The sequence below is a fragment of the Oncorhynchus masou genome, chromosome 15 (assembly GCF_036934945.1).
Source record: "Oncorhynchus masou masou isolate Uvic2021 chromosome 15, UVic_Omas_1.1, whole genome shotgun sequence".
Lineage (NCBI taxonomy): Eukaryota > Metazoa > Chordata > Actinopteri > Salmoniformes > Salmonidae > Oncorhynchus > Oncorhynchus masou.
Genome location: NC_088226.1, coordinates 4738360 through 4765969, shown reverse-complemented (window position 1 = coordinate 4765969; position 27610 = coordinate 4738360). Strand labels below are relative to the sequence as shown.

The 27610-nt window shown below is 42.4% G+C and overlaps 1 protein-coding gene across 2 annotated transcripts; it reads left to right on the top strand.

Annotated features, from left to right (window-relative positions):
- The first annotated feature begins 6692 nt into the window (after window positions 1–6692).
- Window positions 6693–26378, top strand: LOC135555387 (monocyte to macrophage differentiation factor-like). Of its 2 annotated transcripts, none has more exons than XM_064987763.1 (7): window positions 6693–6884; window positions 14381–14462; window positions 14693–14853; window positions 15437–15511; window positions 23215–23316; window positions 23573–23642; window positions 24730–26378. In XM_064987763.1, the coding sequence occupies exons 1-7, from the start codon at window positions 6847–6849 to the stop codon at window positions 24931–24933; spliced, it is 732 nt and encodes a 243-aa protein (XP_064843835.1). In that variant the 5' UTR covers window positions 6693–6846; the 3' UTR covers window positions 24934–26378. The 2 variants fall into 2 exon arrangements, with proteins under 2 accessions (XP_064843835.1, XP_064843836.1); XM_064987764.1 differs by lacking the exon at window positions 6693–6884 and adding an exon at window positions 12799–13198.
- The last annotated feature ends 1232 nt before the right edge of the window (window positions 26379–27610 follow it).

The following is a 27610-nucleotide window of genomic DNA, read 5'->3' as shown; positions in this document are numbered from 1 at the left end:
TTAGACTGCAATAATACATGCAAGGTGTTCACTCTTTCCAGTACCATATTCTTGTATGTGTGCCAAGAAACATCTTGGCAAGCATGGCCAGTCTTTTTCCCCTAAGTAAATTAACTAAATAATTGGAATGGTTCAGGGAGGAAATGACAAGGTGTGTCTGACACAGCTGCAGAGGTCATTTAACAAACACAATGATGTCATGGGAAGTAGCTTCTTCACAGCACTTGGTTTCCTTTCATCTGAACAGCTGAGCTACTTTGTAAAAGGTTGGATTTTCCTCTATAGGCGTTCAAAAACTCCATTGCATAGATCTTTTTGAATGGTAAGTAGAAACTTCTACTTCTGCTGTTGGTTAGGTTATTCCTCAACAGATAAACTACTACAGTTATGATATAAATGTATTGATCTTTGGGGGAAAATGAAAAAATGCTGAGGGAATAATCTAAACGCTTCATCCTTGAATGCATTAATGGAGACCAAGACAGAAATGTATATTTATTTACCTTCTTCTGCCCTTATGTGACATGAAGTGAAAGCCCAGAGGCTCTCCTATTTGCCACGCTCTGTCAGGTAACTTTCACACCCAGAAGCTATGGCCCCATAAACCCGCCTGGGAGCCTAGGACTTGGTCAGACCTGGTCACACAGAGCACAACAAGGGAATGTGCCCCAGCTGAGAGTAGTGGGACCCCAGCTCCAAGCACCACCTAATCTTGAACAAGTGTGAATAGGTTACTGTGGGAATCAGTGGGGGAGAGTTTAATGTGGTCTCGGGGTGTAAATCGGCATGCTTTTAATCAGCTCTGGACGTTCTTCTGAGCGCTGCCTAGGGAAGAAAACAGCAGCATTTCTGATGACGTATGCAGGACAATGGAGAGGGGACACGGTCAGGGCATCTGTTTTGTAGTGCCCCAATGACTTATTACTGTGGCCAATGGGACCCACGTATAAATCTGAGCTCCTCTGGAGCTGCAAGGCGAAAGAGTCTCTTTGATGCTAAGTGAGATTCAAAGCAAATAAAACAAGTCAACAATGCATTAGATGGAGAAAGAAAACCCTTCGACAGCTCTCTGTCCTCCTGAGTATGTAGAACATTGCTATAGGTTGCAATGTGTTCTGAGACACATGGCCAGAGAAGAGTGTTACAAAGGATTACACAGGCTTCATATAGAGTAAAACAGTTAATTGAAATCCTATTACTCCATATTACATACAGTACATGTCAAAGTAGGCTACAGATGAAGGATCTTAATTTGAGCCAGTTTACTACAGCAGTCAAATAATTCTGAAGGAACAGGAAATGTGCATTATAATGTGTGGATTATAATTAATGTAAATGTTTTGTAGGGGTTGATACATTTTCTGTTAGGGCAAATCATGCATATAAAGTCTGATATTTCCAAGTGGAAATGACAAACTTTAGAATCCTTTTAAAACCTTGAATACACTACAGTTTGCATCTCCTCATGTGCAGGAAAATTCTCAGCAACAAAAGAGTGATCAAATTAAAATCCTACAGCTGTAATTTAGTGCTGTCTAAAAACCATTTCAATGATTTATGTGGTGTTTCGGTAAGGGTCTTTACATGTGTCACATACTCTCCGTGCGGTTTAATACCACTGTAAAAGCACTCCTCTCCCAGGCTGGGCTTTAAATGTAAGTCACATGGTACACAGACGGGTTGTGCTTTGTGGGGTCCTTGACTAGAGGAAGCCATGAGCTCTGGGAGGAGCAGGTTCCCACACCCAGAAGAAGAGATGGAGGACAGGCTAACACAAACAGTCCGCCTTTCAGGAAGGAAAAGGCTCCCTTTAGGCCTTTTTCAGATCTGCGAGCGCCTCAGTCCGCCAGTCGCCCGCCAGCTGCTGTCCCCCCGAGAGGTACGGCTCCACCCGGGTCCAATTTAATGGTCCCTTTACTCTGAAATAATCAGTCATCATAATGCACTACTAAATATCAGGCTAGCTGCTAGGTCACTCCCTTATTTGGGTCTGAGGACACAGTGCATACAGAGGTAAAGTGTTGAACTAGTCAACTAGTCAACATTTCAAGAATGCAGGCTAATGGCAACACTATCAGATAGGGCTAGACCGGCAGTGCAATATGTGATGACCTGTGCACAGTGGTCTACACCCTCTCTCACTTGTTCAGGAAGGTCTGGCCAACGGGATACAGCAATGTGGTAACAATTACTATAGAATGAACAAAATAACTGATGTGTGGGTAAGTTAGGTTTACCACACCACACATGGATTCCTTCCCGTTCAGGTCTAATTTCCTGATCAAAGAAGTTATACTATTCATAAAAACAATTCTGAAGGAAATAAACACAACACGAAACAAATCCTCAACCCCCTGGATCCTCAGTCTAGATCCCCTCTACTCTCGGTGCCCATGGACCAGTATGTCTCTCCTGTGGTATTCATACACATTGCGGCCGAACAGGAGCTGCCCTCAGCTGTCTTTTGATTGCATAACCCTGCCTCTTTGCTTACCTCATGGAACATCTCTGGAGTAACTCATGGAGACTGAAGACACAAAGAACAGGAACACGTTCACAACATCTGCTGGCTTCAGCACCTCATGACTGTGTATGCCGCTTGGGCAACTCCGAGTGAGTAATAGTTCCCTTATGTCCAGTAAAGGGGGCTGTGTCTACGTTGATCTTTTTTCTAAACTTATTAAACCCTTATGAAAAGGAACCGGATGTGGAACGGTATATTTAATGGGGGAAGGAAACGTTGAAGCTTCAGTTTAGTTCAACCTTTTAGCAACAAATGTTTTCTTGGTTGACTCCTCCATTCTTTAGATAGAAACAGATCTCAGCAACTGTCATGTAGGATAGGGACTGGGAGTAGATGATATCCCACTAATGTCATAGGGAAACCTTCGCCACATCGAGGAGGTCTTGATTTTATGGGTTTTTGCAAGAAATTGATACGCTAACGCATTACAAAATTAGTACTCTGTTTTTTTAAAAATGATTTTAAAAAGCCTGGGCCTGAAACTTCTGCAATTTTTTTTACTGGCATGGCTAAACTCTCCAAACGTGTATAAAATATATCTTACATTTGTTAGTAGTAGAAAGAACACAGTGTACGCCACTGTCCGCCGATTGAATATCATTATTACCAGATCTGTAAAACAGAGCATTTAAACCTCAAATGTAAACATGCTTCCTTTTGATTCATGTCAGTTAAGTTGCAACAACTTTCTACATTTGGCGCACCCTCATGGTTGCCCACAGAGACACCATGGCAACAAAGACAAGAGTGCTTGAATACATACATGTCAAGACAAAGGTCTATGCTGTTCAGTATTTGAACGTGTAGCTAGTATAGGCGAGAAAAGCTCTTGGGGCCCTGTAGTGACGATTTATCACATTGTGTTGGATTGCAGAGAGGGAGGGACCTTTTGAATGTGTATGCCTTGTAACTCATTTGTTGTGAACTTGGAGGGGTGAGGGTGGGGGGTCAGGATATGTCTGATGGAGGGAGGGACACCACCAAGTATTAGTGGCATGCTGGGAAAATAAACAAACATTGAGCAGAGTTGTGTCTCTTTCCCTTGGAGGTAAAGTCTTTGTGCTCTAGCAGAAAGTGAGGCTTTTGTTAACAGAAAAGTCAAAGAAAAGACTAACTCCCCTAGCGCCCTCAGACATCTACACACAGAAAGGCTCGATCCAGACAGAGATGACAGATGGGAAGGCCCAAGGCCCTCCGGGAGGTTTCTCTACATATCCTTTCTCCCCAGCTCTCTCAGGGCGTCTGTCTACTTCCAGTCCCGTGGAGACGGCTGGACACCCTGGCACCAAGTCTGGAGCTGGGAAAGATCGCCGGCCCAGATATAAACAGGAGAGAGTCCCCACCCATGGGCATGGGACAGACAGACAAACCTGACATATCCTCTCCTGTAATCACTTCCAAAGAACTCAACAAAAACATCCCTCAGCTTTTCCTTCAACCCAATGTCAATGTGCTATTTTTTGTTTAGTAATCTTGAAAATGAAGCTATATGGATTGCAACGCACAAAGTCATCTTATTGATCCTGCAAAGACCTTATCAATATTAATCCATACCCACAATGTCATCTCATTGCCAAAATTGACCATTTTCCAGAAGGAAATTCTGGCCTCCAAAAATAAGGTTGGAGGCCTTGGAGGATGTTTCCTAAAAAAATGCAGATTGAAAATGTTCTGCATTTCAATCCACAAACAGACAGGCTGACTGTATTAATGCTGAGGCCTCCACACAAGGGCGTAGCCTTTTCCAGATGCTCATTTTGGGAATTTGACCAGATTAACAAGTGATGACGAACTGACTGACGTACAGAGGACTGTCAGAGGACATGGTTGCTCAATGAGGACTTTTTACTAAAAGACAGAGAAGGCATTAGTCTTCTTCATAAGCATTCATGAAATATTGTGCTGATTGTCCTTCAGAGGCCAAAATAACCCTCTAGTTTTAAATCAATGTCCAAATGAACAGTTAGATCATGACATGTTGGTGTGGCTATGAAAAATCTTTGTAACCTTTGGCATTGGTCACAAGAACATTAAAAAAAGTATTCAAGGCATGAAAATCCAGTTCTGCTATGAAGTAACAGTGAATCCTAACTAAGCCTCTGATGTTATTTGGAAACATGAAACCTCTTTATCAAAGAAACCCTTACTTTTTCGAATTAAAACAGCTCTGTCCTTTGTTCTAAAAACCCATGTCATCTGTTTGGGGCTTGTCCATTGTAGACAATCATCATGTTAAATGACTAGTGGAGCCAGAGGAACATGAACTCTAAAAACAGAGCTGTTAGAAGTTCATCAATTCACATAGGATCTATCTGGTTTTATCTTTGTTCAAGAATACAATCTAAAACTCATGTATGCACTCATAAAAATGCACCAATCAAATCTCATCTCTTTGTATTGATGTGCCTAATAAACAAATATTGATTACCAACGACATCAAGTAGAACATTACAGTTTGCCTGTCCCCATACATGACAGACACGTGTGTGTGTGTGTGTGTGTGTGTGTGTGTGTGTGTGTGTGTGTGTGTGTGTGTGTGTGTGTGTGTGTGTGTGTGTGTGTGTGTGTGTGTGTGTGTGTGTGTGTGTGTGTGTGTGATGGCAGTCTGGGTCAAAGTTCAGATTATCATCCTATAGATGGTGCTGTTCCTACTGCGCAGCTCATGTTGACGATGATGACTGCCCTCTGCTGCTCATCTAACCCTCTCGCTTGAAAGCAAAAGGATGAAAACCATACCACCACAGGAACAACATTAGCTTCACTCAGTAAAAAGATATCAGTATATAAATATGGTTAAGAAATGTCCTTGTGGTGGAGGTTTTCTCTTCCACAGAGCATGTGTATTTGAAAATGAAAAATGGCACTGCCTTAATTGACATGCGTCAGCACAGATTATTGACCTCATAGGAACGCTTTCAATTTCGTTAATCCGCCCTCTGATATCTCTGCAGCGGCAGCCTACAACGACTGTGTCAATCCTCTGCTACACACAGTGAACAGAAGAGTACTGATCACACATATTTACCACAATAAATATGCCTGCATTGATATTTAACATTGAAAATATGAAAGTCAAAGACCCCTCTTTCACATCTGAGTAGCTTTTTAAGTCGCTATCTCGAGTCTCTATTTAGCCAGATGGCTCCCTCTCTCAATCCCCACTCACAATCAAGATTAAGATTACACTATTACACACACACACACACACACACACACACACACACACACACACACACACACACACACACACACACACACACACACACACACACACACACACACACACACACACACACACACACACACACACACACACAGAACACAGTACTCATAAATGCGTCATACACATGTTCATACTAACGACAGACTGTCCGTCCCCACCCTGCTTTTTCTGTTAATTCTCTAAATCCGTGCTGTTTCCGACATTAATATGCACTTGATAAACAGATTCTGGTGATATAACACAGGCTTTCAAAAATGGCCTTTTTAAATGGGCAGAATCCTATACGAGATTCAGTTGTTGAAATTACAACCGAGGCTTAAGTTATTAAACAGAGCAGCTTTAATCATTGATCACAGAAATTCAAGGTTGGAGGAATGGCATGGATTAAAGTATTTTTACCACAAAGCCACATATCCACTGTGATCAGAGAGAGAGAGAGAGAGAGAGAGAGAGAGAGAGAGAGAGAGAGAGAGAGAGAGGAGATTGACGAGGATAGATTGACGAGGATAGAGAGAAAGCCCTGCTGTCACTCGCTAGTTTAGTGATTCCAGCTCCACTGAAGGCGACCGTCTTCCATTCTCCGTCCCATCCACCAGCTGTTTCTTCTGGGCCTGTGGGCCGCACAGTATGAGGCAGCTACCATGGGCTTTAAGGAAAACTTCTCGGAGATTGATCCTGTCACTTTGAACCTCTGCATCCTTATCGCCAGCTATGTTATCTTGCTTCTGGTGTTCCTGATATCTTGTATAATGTATGACTGCCGGGGCAAGGATCCAACCAAGGAGTACGCGCCGGACCCTGTGCCGACCCAATCCCCCATCAGACTGGTGGTGATGCAGCAGACCACCCCTTCTCCGCAACATCAACGCTGGGACCAGACCAATATGGTCACCTCATATGAGCCTCAGCCCAGTCCAGACTTCAGGGAGAAGAAGAGCACCATGGTCTAGATTCTAGAAGGACTACTGTGGTGCTGAATAACTCAGTCCACCACCCGTTGGAATTATCGTAGCGGAATAAACTTTTGTACATATATGTTTTTTAAAATCTGTTTCTACATTTATTTTTTAGACTGTATTTTTCCCTGGTGGCCAGGACAATGCTAGGACTGGACCTGCAGAAGACCAGTCTGAGACGGTAAGAGAGAAGCATGTGTGTGCAGTGTTGATGCACATGAAATCCGTCTTTTAGAAAGCTCTGGTGGATCACAGAAGCCTACAGCCTGTTCTAAAAGAAGAAATGTCACAACTGATAATCAACATGGAATTCAGGAGCTGTACTATTAACAGTGGTTTGTGTTACACGACATGAGAAGGAAATGCAATTGAATGAAAAATGGTTGCAGTTTTCAAACCTTATCTTTGCACATAGCCCAACTATTTATTACATCACAAAATGCCTCAGTGTTTAAATGTGATACAAAGTATTACCAGTTATAAATTTCCATTTTTAAAGAGAGACAGGTCTGTCCCCTCTCAGTGAGCGTTCATTGTCATCTTGCTTCACTACTTTGTCAAATGTTACTTGATAGACATTTGTATGATGCTCTGCTAGTGTAATGTTTTCATCGATGACAGACTTGTTGTCCTATCTCAACCAGGACTCAGGAGGAGTGTATTACAAAGTGTCCCCTGGCATTTTCAGATTAGGACATTTCCTCGTATTGTTTAGAGGCAAACTAAGGTAGCCATTAGCCAATTACATAACGTGACAGTGTTGAGTCTCTATGAAGTAACCAACCACAGTTCAGCCAAGTGCTGTCCAACCATGGTCCTGACCTGTGAGGCCCAGATTATTCTGCTATTTTGAGACTTGCTTCTTTAATCTCTCTCCCACCCGCCATGAGAAACAGGTTATTTATGGAGCCCATTTCAGATATGTACCTGCTAACCCTTTGATGTCAAGACATGTGACTTGATTCAGCCAACACAAGTTGATACGTGTAAATAAATACATTAACAAATGCTATGTAACGGTTTATATACAGTTAACTCAATAATTACAAGCTGTATTGTAGATACAAATGGTCAGAGTAACACATCAATCAATCGATATGGCATAATGTGTACTTTTTCTGAAGTGCTTATTGTTTTGTATAATTTCCCTGTATGAGTAGTAGCTTCCTGTACGAATGTTCCCTTATGAATAATGAAACGACAGACGCTTGATACAGACTACTCCTATCATCAAGCAAAAATAAACATACTTTCTAAATAGTGTTTTGTTTTGATAATTGCTGAATCCTATCAGTGCATGTAAATATTACATGGACTGTTCCAACAAAGAGCTGCAGTATCTAATACTGATAAAGGTGACCGCAGCACACACATGGCTATTTCCTGACTGTAGGGTCCAGACTGCCCAGGGCACTTCACTTGTTGGTGATACAGAGAGCACGCCACGCAGTGCCCGGAAAAACCTGTATCTCTCGTGACACAGATACGATGGGAACATTGTATTCCCAAGCCCCACACCAGTCATAATGTAGTGCAGCTCTGCAGTGTACACGTGAAACGAGCAAAGTCCCATAGATATTTATTGATGTGACGCAGTGCTGTTACTGTAGTTCCTGAGTCCTGACTTTGCCCTCATGAGGACTCGCAGGTATGGTCGTGGCCATACATTCCCCTCCCGAAATTCACTAGGCCATCACAGACTCCATTGAATGACTACAGTATATTGAGAGAAAGAGGTTGTGGCTAACACTTATCCAATTATTCAGTCAATCTGCTTGAATTAGGATCTCTAAAAGAGAGTGCAAGCTGAGGCTATAAACTGAATTAAGCCCTTGCATGTAATATAATTAAACGCCAGTAATCATACATTCACTCGAAAGTGTGACAGAGTACTCACTGCCAAAACTAGCACCTGTACACACCGAAATAGCTTTGCCCATGCCATCTTACCTGGAGCATAAACGAATTAAGCTGTTTTAGTCCTTATACTTAGAAATGCTACATGTATGCACCTTGCCCTGAGCTGACACACCTGGCAAAGCAGCTCCAATAGCTTGATTACAGTACAACAACATCAACACCTACAGTACCAACAGAAGATTACAGTACAACAACATCAACACCTACAGTACCAACATAAGATTACAGTACAACAACATCAACACCTACACTACCAATAGAATATTACAGTACAACAACATCAACACCTACAGTACCAATATAATATTACAGTACAACAACATCAACACCTACACTACCAATAGAATATTACAGTACAACAACATCAACACCTACACTACCAATAGAATATTACAGTACAACAACATCAACACCTACAGTACAAACAGAAGATTACAGTACAACAACATCAACACCTACACTACCAATAGAATATTACAGTACAACAACATCAACACCTACAGTACAAACAGAAGATTACAGTACAACAACATCAACATCTACACTACCAATAGAAGATTACAGTACAACAACATCAACACCTACACTACCAATAGAATATTACAGTACAACAACATCAACACCTACACTACCAATAGAATATTACAGTACAACAACATCAACACCTACACTACCAACAGAAGATTACAGTACAGCAACATCAACACCTACACTACCAATAGAATATTACAGTACAACAACATCAACACCTACACTACCAATAGAATATTACAGTACAACAACATCAACACCTACACTACCAATATAATATTACAGTACAACAACATCAACACCTACACTACCAATAGAATATTACAGTACAGCAACATCAACACCTACAGTACCAACAGAAGATTACAGTACAGCAACATCAACACCTATACTACCAATAGAATATTACAGTACAACAACATCAACACCTACACTACCAACAGAATATTACAGTACAGCAACATCAACACCTACACTACCAATAGAATATTACAGTACAACAGCATCAACACCTAGGGAATCACACCATCTCTTTATCAGTTATTGACAGAGAGAGACACTTATATTCTTGAAGTAATTTACTTGGGAAAATGTATTTCTCAAAAGCTGGAATCAAGAGATTCCAACTGATGAGAAAGTAGCCATCTGAAAGGATCATGTTCTGCTGAGTATTAAGATGTAAAAATAATTACCACTAAGATAGAATACCACAGAATCCCATCTAAGTATATACTGTATGTGAATAATTGTACCATTTAGAAAAGGCAACATGTTGCAGGACAATGGGGCTCCTAAGGCCTAATGTGAACATAAATACGAATGTTCCAAATATCTGAAAATGCTTGCAGTATTTTTGTCAACAGTGAAGAGCAATGTTACACCAATGTATTAGCTGGGTGCAGGTCGGCTGTCATGCCTCTATGCAGACACTACAACAGTAATCCTTTGCTACAGGGGGAAATGTGCTTTACAGGTTAAGAACACGCCATACTCATCTTGTTAGCTACTAGATCAATTCTGAACTCTGTTGAGGCTGGGACACTACACAGGCTCTATCTTACTTTACAGCAGTTTGATTTATTGAATGAAATGGGCATTGACAGCATGGCTATAACATACACTAATATATCCACCATGCCATGAATTGCAAAAAGCAGCCATTTTATTTCCATTTCTTTACTGAAACCTCGAAGGGCATAGCTATGTATTTAGATGTTTAGCCTTTTCACATTGACAACATTGATTCATCAAGCATCTGAATATCACACCTTTACATTTCTTGTCATCTTTGTCAGACAGAATTAGCGTTGTTGTTATTCTAAGTGTGAGGATGGAAATATTCTGTGGCTTTTCCTAGAGGTGTTTCCGGCCTATTGTAATCCATAGTATTGGGATTCCCATGTTTTCCCTTTTTCGAGGTACTGCATTCCAGCATGAAACAGTAAACCAATTACAGAGCTGTTTAACCCTGGCATCACGTGTCTTCACAAAGCCTCTGTTATCCTGTGGGTAGTCCCACCAGTGTCTGTCTTACAGTAGCTACTAAAGATGTCATATTAACAGCATGGCCTGCTGTGTGCATGTACAGTACAGTACATTGCTGTTGGGCAGTATGGAGCATTGTTTAGTACTGTTGATCTACATGGTGTAGAGAGCTTTTACATCCTGCCAGAGGGCTTTGTTCGGCAAGCTTTGAGTGTTTAAAAGCAATCAATGAAAATAAATCACACACAGCCTTTACAGTATGTGTTGCCATAGTGTGACACGGAGGGTGATTCTTGTCAAATGCTTAACATAATACCTGACCTGAGGAACCTTTAACCACACTTCCTCTGTAACATGAGCTCTTCCACTTGCACTGCCGTTGTGGCTCGTGGAGTAAGTGAAATGGGTCTTCAGGTTGTTGACTGTGAGCAGAGTGGGGTAACGGATGAACTCTGCATGTGCCTCTAACATGTGACAGTGTCAGGAATAGAATGAGCGAAACACTGTTTTATAGCATATTTAGAAACACAGGGACACTCTGCTGAGCAGCTCAACCCTGTGTTTGCATGACAGATGCCAACCTCCATGTCTCAGTCCTGTATCGCATTAGGGGTGTTAGCATGGCACCATGGGGGAACTGCAGCCTTGCAGCAAGAACAAGGAAATACTAAACCCTAACATATGGCTGCTCGCATCCTCCCGTTGTCTCTGCTAATGTCATTCTTAAAAACCATGCCTGCCTTCCACCCACCATCTCAGCTGTACTTCCACAGCTGGTGAACCATGAGCTCATCCTGGGCTGGATAAACCACATTTGAACTGTCCGATGCATGGTGTACCCTAGGGATAGGATCTTGTGCAAAAAGTGGATTTTACTTTCATGAACTACAATACACATTAGGCTAGGGCTACTTTTGTAATCCTTTGGCATCACAACATATAAAACCAGAGAGATTAATTCATACTTAGAGGCTTACCTGTCTGTCCAAAGATAACATGTGAAATATTTCTCTACGGGGTTGATTATACATCTTATTCTGAATTTACCAACGCAAACATTTAAAATTGATACATTTGGGAATGTTATCTTCTCATGCATAAATGTGCTGGTTATTAATGGTTCTGAACGGTATTGTACAATGCCACTGCGTTGAAGTTGAGTCAGTATGGGCTTATGTTTCACTCTGGTTGTAATAGCGCAAAGAGGAAAAAAACTGCAGGCATTTGTCAGTTTGAAACTCATTAAGCTTGCATATTGCACTTAAAGTCTTATGTAAACAGCTATGTGTTGTGTTATCTAATGCTGTTCCTGAATGATCCAGTTACATTACTGTCACTGTTATGTAACTCTATGGGTTAGAGAGTGCTCATCAGATACATTGCTGAGTTACAATGCTATCACTGTTATGTAACTTTATGGTTAGAGTGCTCATCAGATACCTTGCTGATGTGAAATTCAACATAGGCTAGCAGCACATTGTTTTGTGTCCTGTCCACATACAGCACAACACAATTACCCATAGGGACATATTTGCATCTGATAACATTGTGAATTAATCTCTTTGCATGCAAGTATACATCTGTTGAAACAGGCCTATGATGTAATATCAGTTTATTTGCTCAAGTTTATTGACACTGAGATAAAAAGTCAATGCTAAAAGGCTGAATTCAGAAAAATAAATTATTAATTCATGACACAGGACATGATATTGGACTTTTGATGCATATTCAGGTTTCGTCACGAGTTGCCACACCCACAAAGTCATAAACCCCGGCAATTTATACAATTTCTCTTCTTGAAATTAAAATCTGATTTCAAAACTAACGCTAACATTAACCTTAACCACACTGCTAACATTATGCCTAAAGCGAACCTTAATTTAAGACCAAAAAGCTACTTTTGGTTCTCATGAATTGTTTTCGATAAAGCGTTTTAACTTTAGAGTTGTAGTAACTAGTAGAAACCCATATTCAGGGTTGCTGGTTAAAAAACAAAAGTAACTACTACTGTCACATCTGTCTATCATGGTGTGACAGATTTTGAGATCTCCTCCAGCCACCCACAATGTCATAAGATGATTGATTGGTCTGATAGGACGATGCCCCGCACTTTTAGTGCTATTATTGGTTCAAGCATCCGTCATTCAAATCTCTTTGCGTGAACTAAACACATTTCAATCGTGAAAAAGGGAACAACGCCGGTGTCAACAAGGGGGCACAAGTGTCAGGAGGATATGGCTTTGCTAAATGATAGTATTAATGTACTCGATTGAAGCTAGTTTATATTTGCAGCACAATGGTATTAAGGAAAATACTAAAATAGTGTCTTGATGTATTGATTTGGACTGGGGGTATCTTATTATGTGTACAGATGACTGATTAGTTGATGACGAAAGCTGGGCCTTCACTTTCTCTTGTTTTGGCTAGCTTTCTAATTTCCCATTTGGCTAGCTTGCTGATTTGCTATTTTTGACTGCAGCTCGCTAGCTAAATCTTGCTTCGTGATTTCCTCGTTTTGCGTGAAGGCATTGAAATGAAGAGAGTGAACAGCCTTCAAAGGTGGGTTAGCTAATAATGTGGCAGTCATCCAATGTTTGCATTATGATGAATTTAGCTATAGATAGATAGCTGGCATTCATTTGTTCAGGCAAGTGGTCTTGTTAACGTAAGTGAACCTAGCTATTGGCATTTACTGAGCCTTATTCTTAGATGGATTGTTTGTCTGTAGCCATGAATTGAGCAGAAACATGGTTATTGTAGAATGCAGTACTATAGCCTACTAGCTACAATGTGTCCCACCAGGAAATGCGATATAGCACAGGGAAATGGAATCCGGTAAAACAAGTCGCCATAATTGTCCAATCATTGCTTTGTAAATAATGGTTATATGTCCTTGATGAAGGGTAATTCCATGTTATCAGAGTGACGCTGAGACTCACTTTAAAATGTGTGGCAAGATTCAAAGATGATTGCATTAAGAATTAGGTTTCAGCTATGATATGACACCTTGAGTATGAACAAATCTGTTTTGGTTATTGAACTACACTAAGTGACCGGACCAAATCTCTACCAATCATAGATGTCTATTTTTCACAAGTTTGGACATTACAATAAATTAAAGGTATAGTGCTGTAGAGTAGAGTATATAGTTTAAAACAGCACAGTATAGTTCAGTCCAGAAGAGTATATTACATTATATGGTACTCTACTCATGTGCTCTACTGTACTGAGCTCTACTTCCATCTCCGTGAACAGAAATCAAAGCTTTTGAATATTCCACATTTTTAGGATTTAAAATGGTTGAAAAATGTATCTATGCCTTAAATTTAAAAAAAATACAGACTCTTAGCTTTCATTTGGAACAAAATGTTAAATTCTCCTATAAACTTCAGGTTATTGCTGATTGGTCCCTTTTTTTTTTACATTGAAATGACCTGAAACTAAACAACTTTTCCTTTTTTTTTTTCTCAGCCAATCACTAACATGTGAATGTACCAGTAGGCATTTTTGTGTTAGTTATATGCGATTTTTCTTTGAGATGTACTGTATGTCAGTTTCTGGTCTTCTCGTGTTATTTTCCTGCTTCCTTCAATTGGAGTGGCATACTATTGCATGAACAACCCAGAACAGTGTGAGAACAGCTCTGAATCAGGATAACCTCTAACACCGGTATTGTAACAGCCCCTAGTCCTCCCGCTACCTGCCCCACTAACACTTGCTGCATGTTGCTGTATGTTTCAGGTTCATGAACAGGCGGGCCTCTGCTAACTGCCGCTACCAGCCCACCTGCTATGAGCATGCTGCAAACTGCTATACTCACGCGGTGAGTTCACGTTCCCTAAGTAGACCTACTGTACAAAGACAGGTTTTCAAATGTCACACCTCAATTGCTCTTTTTCCCATGCTTAATTCTATTGACGGAATTCTACCTGGTGTTGATAGGGTTATGGAGAAAACACATTTGATGAAAAACACTATCATTATAAACTAGACTGAGTGTATGTTACAACAGTTGGTAATGTAAATCTGTCTCCCTTTGTCTGTACCCTGCAGCTACTCATCGTACCAGCCGTTGTGGGCATGGCCCTGCTGCACCGGCTCTCAGACGACCGCTGGGAGAAGATCACAGCCTGGGTGTACGGCATGGGCCTGTGTGCCCTCTTCCTGGTCTCCACTGTGTTCCACATCATCACCTGGAAGAAGAGCCACATGAGGTGAGGAGGCAGAGGAATGTTTGATCACACTAGACCAGGGGTCTTCAACCTTTTCTTGCCAAGGGACCCCCTCCCAGGCAAAATGCCGACCCAGGGACCCCACCATACTTAAGCAAATATTATGTTTTACATGTCTTATCATCAGGTGAATGGAAAGGAGAAGTAATCAACATTTTAAAGTGAATAGATTTGTTTGATTATTTTGACCTCCCCACATAATAATTGAAAGAGAAAGTATAAACTCATAGCCTATTAGTTAGAAAGGTAACTCCAAACTCATTTTCGCTAAGAGCAGTTGCTTAGCGCTGGTTAAACAAAGGTTAGCCATGTGTTGTTAAAAATGAAAGTCCAAGCCAAGAGCTTACCAGCAGCACTTGTTGCAGTGGTAGTCTATTCGCGGGTGCTTATTCAAAGCCTATGTCAGATACTTCAGTGAGTTTAATTTGCAGTAACAGGTCTGACTACCTGAGTTATGTTATACAGCACCCAGCACATAATAATTTTAATTGCATACTAGGTATGAGTGGGCAGACACAATCAAAGGCCAATGAGAGAAATACTGAATGCTTGGTCTTGATTCTAGGTCTGTGGAGCACTGCTTTCATATGTGTGATAGAGTGGTCATCTATTTCTTCATCGCTGCCTCCTACACACCATGGTAAGTTCTATTTCTAATACCAATTTCCATATGTCACTTATGGGATGAACCTAAGGGGCGGATCGCAAGCTCGAAGTATCCAATCACACAGCGTCTGTTGGAGACAGCGTGACGAATGAGGTGAGCCCCTCTTCTTCATTAAGGTAGCCATTCGCCCGCCAACTGGTCATTCTCGCCTTTACCTTGCGGAAGTGACCGCGTTCACTAAAAGCTCTCCTCAGCACAACTAGATTCCTGTCTTTCTAGTGAACTGTTCTCAGGCGAACCAAGAGGTTAACGCTGCCGAACTTAGAACCTTGTCGATTAGTGTTGAGTACTGACCGAAAGGAACATTTTTGCTTTTTTTTTGTTTTCAGGTAGTGCCACATGGCAAGCTACCGAGACTCGGTTAGCCCTCGCTTCGGCTAACTAGGCTAGCACACACCGTAAGGCTTTAACTAACCACTAACAAATGTCTAGCTCCTGACGCAATGCTTAAGCTAACCTGGCTAGCTAGCTACAAAGCAAGCTAACCGCACCAGCCTTACTACCAGCAACACAGTACTATTGCTAGCTCTCTTCTCTTGTCTGGTTCAAATCTACTTTTACATGTTTGTATTAACTTCCTAAGGTTTATGTCTGCACCCCCGCGGATATCGAATTACCATAATAAAAAAATCCCCATAAAAATCTGTCAGTTTAAGCTAGAGATGTTTTTTTGTTGCATTGGATGCGTCTCAATCCACCGCATCCACCTATGTAACACTTCCGCATCAGCGTTGAAAGGTGACAGAGCTAGAGCAGTGTTTGTCAGACCATGAGACATCCCGAACATCGGTCTTCTCACAAAATCATCTGTAGCGTCCGAACGGTTTGGGTTACAAACTATTATTGACTGTTGGCTACGACCTCCACAAGCATCTTGAGACTCGTCTGAAGTCTGTGCAGCCAATCTGCCAACTTCTGTCTGTAGCGTCCGTACAGTTTGGGCTACACACTAATCTAACGTACATGTTGGTTGTTTTGGTCTAGGATGCCCACAGGCCTCACAAGAATCGTCTGAAGGTCCCCGGTTGCAGTCGAAAAAATGTATGGAAGTAAATTATATATACAAAAGTATGTAGACACTCCTTCAAATTAGTGGATTCAGCAATTTCAGCCACACCCGTTGCTGACAGGTGTATAAAATCGACTACACAGCCATGCATTCTCCATAGACATATATCGGCAATAGAATGGCCTTACTGAATAGCAACTGTAAGTGCTGTTATTGTGAAGTGGAAACGTCTAGGAAAAACAAATGCTCAGTTGTAAAGTGGTAGGCGTAGTGCATAAAAATCATCTGTCCTCTGTTGCAACACTCACTACCGAAGTCCAAACTGCTACTGGAAGCAATGTCAGCACAATAACTGTTCGTCGGGAGCTTCATGAAATGGGTTTCCATGGCCGAGCAGGTGCATACAAGTCTAAGATCACCATGCTCAATGCCAAGCATCAGCTGGAATGGTGTAAGGCTTGCGGCCATTGGACTCTGGAGCAGTGGAAACACGTTCTTTGGAGTAATGAATCACGCTTCACCATCTGGTAGTACGCCGAAATAATCTGGGTTTGGTGGAAGCCAGGAGAACGCTACCTGCCTGAAAGCATAGTAACAACTTTAAAGTTTGTTGGAGGAAGAATAATGGTCTGGGGCTGTTTTTCATGGTTTGGGCTAGGCCCCTTCGTTCCAGTGAAGGGAAATCTTAACGCTACAGCATACAATGCCATTCTAGAAGATTCTGTGCTCCCAACTTTGTGGCAACAGTTTGGGCCCTTTCCTGTTTCAGCATGACAATGCCCCTGTGCACAAAGCGACTTACATACAGAAATGGTTTGTCGAGATCAGTGTGGAAGAACTTGAGCCCTGACCTCAGCCCCATTGAACATCTTTGGGATGAATTGGAACGTCAGTTGCGAGCCAGGCCTAATCGTCCAACATCAGTGCTCGACCTCACTAATGCTTTTGTGGCTGAATGGAAGCAAGTCCTCGCTGCAATGTTCCAACATCTAGTGGACATCATTCCCAGAAGAGTGGAGGCTGTTATAGCAGTAAAAGGTGGACAAACTCCATATTACTGCCCATGATTTTGGAATGTGATGTTTTACTTTTGGTCATCTGCTTGTATGTGGACATGTAGTGTATATACAGTGCGTTTGGAAAGTGTTCAGACTCTTTTTCATTTTGTTACGTTACAGCCTAATTCTAAAATGGATTAAATAAATAAAAATCCTCATCAAGCTACACACTATACCCCATAATGGGCTCCCGAGTGGCGCAGCAGTCTAAGACACTGCATCTCAGTGCTAGAGGCGTCACTACACATACAGCCTGTATTTGAACAAGGGTATCACAACCGGCCGTGATTGGGTGTCCCATAAGGCGGCGCACAATTGGCCCAGCGTCGTCTGGGTTCTTAACTGACTTGCCTAGTTAAATAAAAGTAATGACAAAGCAAAAACAGCTTTTTCGAAATGCTTGCAAATGTATAAAAAAAAATATATATATATATACCTTATTTACATAAGTATTCAGACCCTTTGCAATGAGACTCAAAATTGAGCTCCGGTGCATCCTGTTTCCATTGATCATCCTTGATGTTTCTACAACTTGATTGGAGTCCACTGAGACTCTTCCTAGATCTGGCCTCCCAGCTAAACTGAGCAATTGGGGGAGAAGGGCCTTGGTCAGGGAGGTGGTCAGCTCCAGAGTTCCTATGTGGAGATTTGACAACCTTCCAAAAGGATAACCATCTCTGCAGCACCACCAATCAGACCTTTATGGTTGAGTGGCCAGATGGAAGCAACTCCTCAGTAAAAGGCACATGACAGCTCGCTTGGAGTTTGCCAAAAGGCCCGTAAAGTACACAGACCATGAGAAACAATATTCTCTCGTCTGATGAAACCAAAATTGAACTCTTTGGCCTGAATGCCAAGTGTCATATCTTGAGGAAACCTGGCACTATCCCTACGATGAAGCATGGTGGCAGCAGCATCATACTGTGGGGATGTTTTTCAGAGGCAGGGACTGGGAGACTAGTCAAGATTGAGGGACAGATGATTGGAACAAAGTGCAGAGAGATCCTTGATGAAAAGTTCTCTGGAGCAGGTTAGGACCTCAGACAAAGGGCAAAGGTTCACCTTCCAGCAGGACAATGACCGTAAGCACAGAGCCAAGACCACGCAGGAGTGGCTTCAGGACATGTCTCTAAATGTCCTTGAGTGGCCCAGCCAGAGCCGACTTGAACCCGATCGGACATCTCTGGAGAGACCTGAAAATAGTTCTGCAGTGAAGCTCCCCATCCAATCTGACAGAGCTTGAGAGGCTCTGAAGATGAGAATGGGAGAAACTCCCCAAATAGTTGTTGGGGCGGCAGGGTAGCCTAGTGGTTTGAGCGTTGGACTAGTAACCGGAAGGTTGCAAGTTCATATCCCCGAACTGACAAGGTACAAATCTGTCGTTCTACCCCTGAACAGGCAGTTAACCCACTGTTCCTAGGCCGTCATTGAAAATAAGAATTTGTTCTTAACTGACTTGCCTAGTTAATTAAATAAAGGTAAAAAATAAAAATACAGGTGTGCCAAGCTTGTATTGCCATACTCAAGGCTGTAATTGCTGCCAAAGTTGCTTCAATAAAGTACTGAGTAAATTATATTTCAGTTTTTGTATTTTTAATATATTTGCTAACATTTCTGAAAAACTGTTTTTGCTTTGTCATGGGGTATTGTGTGTAGTTGGAGGGGGGGGGACTATTTTAATCAATTTTAGAATAAGGCAGTACCATAACAATGTTGAAAAAGTGAAGGGGTCTGAATACTTTCTGAATGCACTGTATATGGAGACTGTTCAGTGCCAAAATAAGGGGTTAAATACATGTATCTGTTGTACCATGTAGTCAATGCGTTTGTATGGGCCAGTAAGGTCCAAAATAATTTAATTAAATACATTTTTTATATATTTTTTTGATACCTCAAGGGGTCTTAATCAAATAGCAAAATGATCCTTGGTATGACCTTTTTTAAAATAATTCCATATAGCTTAGTAGTAGCTCAAGTCCTGATGTCTCTATCGATTATCCAGCTCTGGAAAAATACTCCTATCCCGCATGGCCCCCCGCTAAGAAACTGCTTCCCATGGTGACAGCCTGCCTCAGAGAGGCTAGGGGCTCATGGAATAAGCCCCTTACCAGCAGCATCCTGGCTAGGGGTTCCCTAGCAAGACCATGTATGATCTGGGTTTTGCAACCCTCCCAAGGTGGAGCCGTCACTGGCTGACCACCTCCACCCCACACGCTGTGCTGCTAGCACTACTGGCACTTCCCTCCCTGGAAAGATGGATCACTTTATTGCCTCCATTTTCCATAAGACATACAGAGCTTTGGACCTTTAAATCTGAGAACTTAATGTGACCTCTGTATTGTTGGCCTACCAGGCAGAGTTCCAGGGGGATGTGGGGGAAGCAACTGGATTCAGGTTCTTTGAATCTGGTTTATTGGGATGAGATCTGTATGGCTACAGATCTAAACCTCTGTGCCTCCCATAATGCCATCCAAGGCTGTGGTCATACTATGAGTCTGGCGGTGGTGGGAGAATGGGCTCTTTGGCTAAGCTTGTCCAGCTTGACAGACAAAGAAAAAGTGGACTTCCTGGATGCCCCTGTGTTACCCAAGGAGTTGTTTGGCCCGCAGTCGCCGCCATGCAGCAGAAGTGCAACATGTGTATGGAAGAAGGAGAAACCTGAATGCCAAGTGCCTTAGGGGCCCTGAACCCCAGCGACACAGCAGACTGCCAATACCCAGGCTAAGCTCTTAAATCAAGGCAACCCTGAAGCCAAACAATCCTTTTCGGCGGCCTCAGCAAGGTTTCTCCCTCCTAACCCCCCCTAAGGGGGGCAAGAAGTGCCAGTCAAACTAGGTCACAGCACTAAGTGGCAGAGGAGGATAGTGTGCAAAGCCTCTCTCGGGTTTAACGTAAGCTGTCCCTCCCCCTCGCGTGACAGTGGTGAGGCACATCTGTAAAAAAAAAAAATAATAATAATATGTATACACTATTCCCTTTTGCAAAAGCACACTTTCGTGACATTGCTCACATGGGAAGATGGAGGATGTGCACTCTTACCATGAGTGCCATCCCCCTTGGACTCTCCGCTTGGCACCTTATCAGGTTTTAGCCAGGGATGAAAAAGTTAACATGTCCGTTCTCCCTCCGGTCTCTTCTGGCATATGGAGCTGGATGACAGATTGCCTTTTGCTATTATACCATGGCTTCCTTATTTTTCCTTGCCTTATGGCATTGTTACCTCTGTCTTTTGCACTAGCAACACAGTAAAAACAGGCTCATGTGGGCACCTCCTCGGTACTACCACCAGGAGGCGCCATCATGAACTGAGCAAGGCAGGGGAGAAACCTGGCACCTTTCTCTGTTTTTAATAGTGACAAACAGGAAATCAGGTTTCCGGGGTTCACTTTAGGGACCAGTCTTTTTTTGGGCAATTCTATGGCAACTTAGCTCTATTGATAAATAGTTTTCTTTGTTGAGCTATAGGACAGTCAGTACAGTATTCCTTATTCCAAAAATAAGAGGGGGTAAATGGTTACCTTTGCTGGGCCCCAGAGTACCAAGTCCAATGCGCTCTGTTTTTTTTTTTTTCCTTGTCCCGTTCTTAACTGCGCTTGATTTGCGCAGTCTAAGATTAGGGCAGCTCCACCTGAGTGGCTGAGGAGATCTTCGTTCATTCTAACCCTCCCTTCCGGGGTAGGGGCCGAAACAGACCAGACACATACAGGCAACTGCCAAAATAAAGGAAGCACCAACATAAAGTGTCTTGGGCCACCATATAGGGTGTTGGGCCACCATGAGCCACCAGAACAGAGTCAATGCACCTTGACATAGTTTCTGCAAGTGTCTGGAACTCTATTAAAGGGATACAACACAATTCTTCCACGAGAGGCTTTGATGGTGGTGGTTGCCCCCGCTAGTCATTCCATTGGCCGGTCTCTCTCGCGCAAAGAACCCCGCTCGGTAACACGAAATAGCCATACCTATTGCCACCTGCAGTCCAAGAGGATCAAGCATGTTTTGCAAGAAACATTCATGCTCATATGCCTTCGACCCATTACGAGGTATCCTGGGTTAACTGGGACACTCTTTGCCTCTCCCCCCGTGGTGTTATTACACCCCGGGGTGAACATGCTTGCACTTCAAACCAGTCCCTGAGAATCTGGCCTCCCCATCTATCCAGACTGACTCGAGAAGACACTGTTAGAAGTGTCAACCCTATAACGGTCTTTTGGAGACCCTGCCCCTAAATGATGATTAAGCACCACTAGGGGTGGAAGCCACGGCACACCCTCTCAAGGGTAATGCCCTATGCTTTTTCTCTCTCTCCTAGGCCTGACACCCCCACTCTAAGCAAAGCGAGGTAACAGGCTTATCCCTGATCTTCGACCCCCGCAATGACCAGGTGCATCCTCGTTAGCGGAGACCACTCTCCTGCTCTATAACCAGTCCTTGTAGCCACTGTTATGCAGGGATCCACGGACACTAACATACGGAAAGATTTGTACCCTCACCTAGTAGTTGTTACCCTCTGTGCATAGCCCGTGGGAGGATAAATCTGAATGTGACAAGCCGGCCACTCAAGATCTTTCACAATCCAGAGTGCCAGTGCCCCACATACATGCCCATTGTTTGGCGAAACAGACAATGCTTTTTTTTGGAGAAGTGGTGTAACCTACACAGATCATTCCTTAAATGCTCCGTATGTTTCATTGCAGGACTTTTTTGGACAGAGGGAAGATCTCCAAACGTCCAGTTGACTGCTATCTCGCCTGTCACACAGGCCTCGACAGATGTTATACTTCTCTTTCTAACCCGCTTTACCGTCTGCCCTATGCCTGCAAAACCAATAAGCGGGTTGTACTCACTGGCAGCCAACCCCTGCAGAGGGAGGCCCCCTACATCGTTAACGGCTATATTGAGATAGTGTAGGCTATTGTATTGGAAAATATAATAGCAAGGTTACAGCCCGGAAGGGCTCATTCCACTAGAGATATTACTATCTCTTGGGCACTGGTCTAAGGCATCTCCTTCGGGGAGATTTGCGCTATAGCGTGTTGGGCCACCCCTCATATGTTTGAGGTCTTCACCGACTGGATGTCACTGCAACTTCGTGGGGAATACTCCCTCAGTGTCGTAGCCTCTGAGGGGTGATACTGTTGGAGCTACCCTGGCTTCAGAGAGCATGTCTGTGTTATGGGAGTTTACCATATCCCATAAGTGACACATTGAAACAAGTATAAGAAATACAACTTTGGGTTACTTGTGTAACCCCGGTTCTATGAGAATATGAGTGAGATGTCACCACTTTTTGCAAGAGCGCAAGAACTAGAGGCATGATTGAAAATGACCAGTTGGCTGGCGAGTGGCTCCCTTTATGGAGGAGAGGGGCTCACCTCATTCGCCAATCGACCAGTCTGTCTTCAACAGACGCTGTGTGATTGGATAATTCAAGCCTGTGACCCCACCCTTAGGCATATCCCGTAAGTGACACATGTCACTGGTATTCCCATAGAACTGGGGTTACACAAGTAATTCAAAATGATCTCATGTATGTGATGAGGATCCTGTAGTTGGTATGTTTCCCTAGGCTAAAGTGTGGAATGAATATCATCTTTCTCTCCTGCCAGGTTGAATCTTCGTGAGCTTGGCCCACTCGCAGTTCACATGCGTTGGTTTGTATGGCTAATGGCTGCGGCAGGAACAATATACGTCTTCAACTACCATGAAAAGTCAGTATAATAACCTTTCTGCATTTTAATGATGCCTTTTTTGCAATGTAAATATATTTTTAACTAAATCTTCAGTGGAGTAATTGGATATGTACAGACTACGGTCTCAATGAATCCTATAACAATGAAGCTGATGAACAGGGCCATTGTTATATCTGCTAACCATCACTTGTTTTTGTTCTCAATTTTGTAGTTTTTCTGGTGATAAAGTAGGTATTTTTTTAATATGGAATATTCCGTGTGTTTTTTGTTCTAGGTATAAAGTTGTTGAGCTCGCCTTCTATTTGACTATGGGTTTTTTCCCTGCGTTGGTTGTAACATCAATGGTAACGTACTCAGTTTTACATATGGCCTTTCTGTTGTCATCTCCTTACTCAGTCACCACCACACTCAGTGGTAGTGGCAGTGCTGCTTACATCTGCATCTGCTGCTTACTGTTTGCTTTGACACTCTGTTTCGAGCTCTCTGGCAGACGCATTAAACATGACCGGTTCTCCATAACTTAATTAAAATGGCCCTAGAAAATCTGGAATCTGTCAATTCCACCAAACTGATGTCTCCATATGTGAAAACAGAGCATTTCTATGGTCTGTGGTTAAAAAAATAAGGTCCTAAAAAATGCTTCTCTGTGACATCACAGGGTAGGATTAAAAGGGAAAAACTGATTTTCAAAACATGCAATGAGTTTCTTGCCCAAGGGAGGGTATTTTCTTGCTCCCCACGTCTCCGTCAATCTTATAGTGTTTGAAAATCACTCCTTTTAAAATGGTTAAACTTTTGATGATGTCATCGGGTAGAACTGTTCACTTCCTTTTTTTTCTATGAAACTTAGAAATGGGCTGTGCTGGAGATAGAACAACTCCACCACTTTCCAACCTCATTTTCACTAAGGTGCTCTATCGCTTTGCACCTTTGTAATGCCTACCGTCATCTGGTGTTCTTGCAAAAACATCGGGTTAATGTGTGTATTAGTGACTTACTATACATTATCAGTAGCATCCATCACCAAGTCGTAGTGATCACAGCCTCCATCACCACCCTTCACTTGTGTACCACTATATCCCTCAAACTCAACTCTGGACCTTGAAGCCAGTCCCACTGCATGTTTTTTCATTATTCCCCTTTAATCAGGGTCTGATTTAGACCTGGGACACCAGCTGTGTGCAATTAATTGTTAGGTAGAACAGAAAACCAGCAGACTCCGGACCTCGTAGGGTAAGAGTTGAATAGCCCTGCGCTATATGATCAGCAGAATATCTGTTGTTCAGCTTCCTATGCCCCCCTGTGGCCTTCTTGTGGTAGGTCACTCAGACTCCAAAGGTTTTTAGGGTTTGTATTACTGTACTATATGCTGAACCTTGGAGAATAATATTCTAGTCCTTTACATGAGATTTTCCCCCAAATTTTCCACAGAACAACACGGATGGATTGTACGAGTTGGCCTGTGGGGGACTCATCTATTGCCTGGGCGTGATCTTCTTCAAGTCGGACGGGGTCATCCCGTTTGCCCATGCCATCTGGCATGTGTTTGTGGCGCTGGCTGCAGCCGTGCACTACTACGCTATCTGGAAGTACCTCTACAGGAGTCCCCCTGCTAATACTATTCGGGACGCCTGACCCCCACAGCATCAAGTAGGCTAACTGAAAACACATTGCCCTCCAGTGCCTCTCGACATAGGCACCAGCAAATAAAGACTCCCACAACTGCCCACCAAGGATTCAACCACAGCTGGAAAGTTTACGAAAACGACCATGCATTGTTTACTGTTTCCAGGTAGGGAACAGTTTTTCGGTTTATCTTTGACTGTACAAACTTTGAACAAAGGTTATTTGTAATTCTGTTTTTGTACGACTGTTATTTATTTGGAACCCCCAAAACAACTAAAATGATCAACTTTTGACTTCCATTTGGAAATTGTTCTCATCTTCTACACATAATGATACGTTGGGCTGAGTTGATATCAGTGCTTTGTATCACTTCACATTCCATACTTAGTATCTTCTGTCATTTGTAGTGATTTTGTCAGTCATCTTATTGATTGGAAAGCAGTTGGGAAGGACATTCAATAGTTGGGCTTTTCAATCTGAGGTAAATGTGCACGGTACACATTGGACACACAATGTCCGAATCAGTATTTATCAGTATCTAAGTGCAGTCTTATTTTTCAGAAGCACTTTTGTATGATAAGAACCACAAAGAACCATTGGATATGATGTTTAAGTACTCTGATTTGTGTAATTGTATTCTTTCTCACAAATATGGAGCCTTCAGAAGGTGAGTATTTGAGTTGGTATAGCTTTTAAAAAGGGTCTCTGTGAATGGACTGAACTTCCAGAAAGATACAATATCTACAGTACATCTGAGATGTCCTGTACTTCTGCACATATCACTGCTGCCACTTTAATGGTATAGTAGATAGATCCATTATATCACACACTTCCTGATTTAAAAACTCTCCTTACATCTGAAATTACCCTTCTGTTCTTTGTATTAATTTGAACCTGTTATGTGTTTTTGGATCTTCAATGGTACTCCGTTCCCTACCTTTTCTTTTGAGGAGTATTTGCCATTTCAGTTGAGAAACTATGAAGACCAGTACCATTATACTATGAAGTTGAATTGATTGAGAAACGTGTCATGTACAACCAACCCGATAATGATTTATAATGGTTGGTAGATTTATCCATTTTTAGCTTTCTCACTTGTTTCTCACAAATGTTCCTTGTGTAAAACACTGTACAGCCCTTGGTGAGCATGCCTTTTGTTTCCCCTCCCTGACATTTTGTGAGCTATGCTAAGTGGAGAAATCAGATGATTTTGTTATGGATTGTAGCCATTCTGAAATGTCTTGCTCCCTTTACCACAATGTTTTGTAATATTTGTATATTCTGTTTTGGCACATGATCCTGTACTGGCCTTTTTAGGGAAAACATCCGCTTCTTGTTCACTCCCTACTTTATCCATTGGGTGTATTGGTGCTGTACATATAGAAAACAATGTTCACTCTGTAAGAAATAGGTTACTAACGTGTTGATGAAAAATAAATGCCCTCAATATTGTTCCTTTCTTCTCAGTTTCTCCATGTCTTGTAAATGTGTACTAGATCTATAGGTTGAAACTATTGCTGACCTCTGGGGGCTTGTCACAGCACTGTGACCTCTGGGGGCTTCATACAGACAGAAAACACATTTCTCCATTGTTCTGTGTAGGAAACCAAACCTTCATTAAAGGAGTTGCATTTCCCCTTAGCTCATTTCCTCCATGGACAGAATGGTAGCCAGACAGAGTCCCAGCAAGAGACCTTCCAATCACTGACCTTGATGCTTGAGACAGCTGCTGGGCCTGGGAGCTTTTTGATCAATCAGACTGGCAGGTGGATGAGGAAAACACACAAGCCACTGAAATGTTGATACCAGCGGATTCATTCATTTAGTACCATGTCCTGAACATACCACAACTGACCTTAACCCAGCCACCTGTAAAGGTTTTTTACTCCTTAGAAATACTGGTTATGTGACATTACTTTCCTAAATGTATGCTAAACATTAGGAACAACTTCCTAATATTGAGTTGCACCCTTTTGACCTCAAAATAGCCTCAATTTGCTGGGGCATGGCCTCTACAAGGTGTCGAATGCTTTCCACAGGGATGTTGGCCCATGTTGACACCAAAGCTTCCCAGTTGTCAAGTTGGTTGGATGTCCTTTGGGTGGTGGACCATCCTTGAAACTCACAGCAAACTGTTGAGCATGAAAAATCCAAAAACGTTGCGCCCGGCACCGACTACCATACCCCCTTCAAAGGACCTTAAATCTTTTGTCTTGCCCATTCATCCTCTGAACAGCACAGATACACAATCCATGTCTCAGTTGTCTCGAGGCTTAAAAATCCTTCTGTAACCTGTATCTTTATCCCCTTTATCTACACTGATTGAAGTGGATTTAAAAAAGTGACATAAATAAGGGATCATAGACTGACCAGGTGAAAGCTATGTCATGGAAGGAGCAGGTGTTCATGTTTTTTTTATAAACCGGGTGGTTCGATCCCTGAATGCTGATTGGCTGAATGCCATGGTATACCATGGGTATGGCTAAAAATGACTATTTACTTGTCTAATTCATTTGGTAACCAGTTTCTAATAGCAATAAGGCACCTCTGGGGTTTGCAGTATATGGCCAATATACAGTGCCTTGCGAAAGTATTCGGCCCCCTTGAACTTTGCGACCTTTTGACACATTTCAGGCTTCAAACATAAAGATATAAAACAATTTTTTTGTGAAGAATCAACAACAAG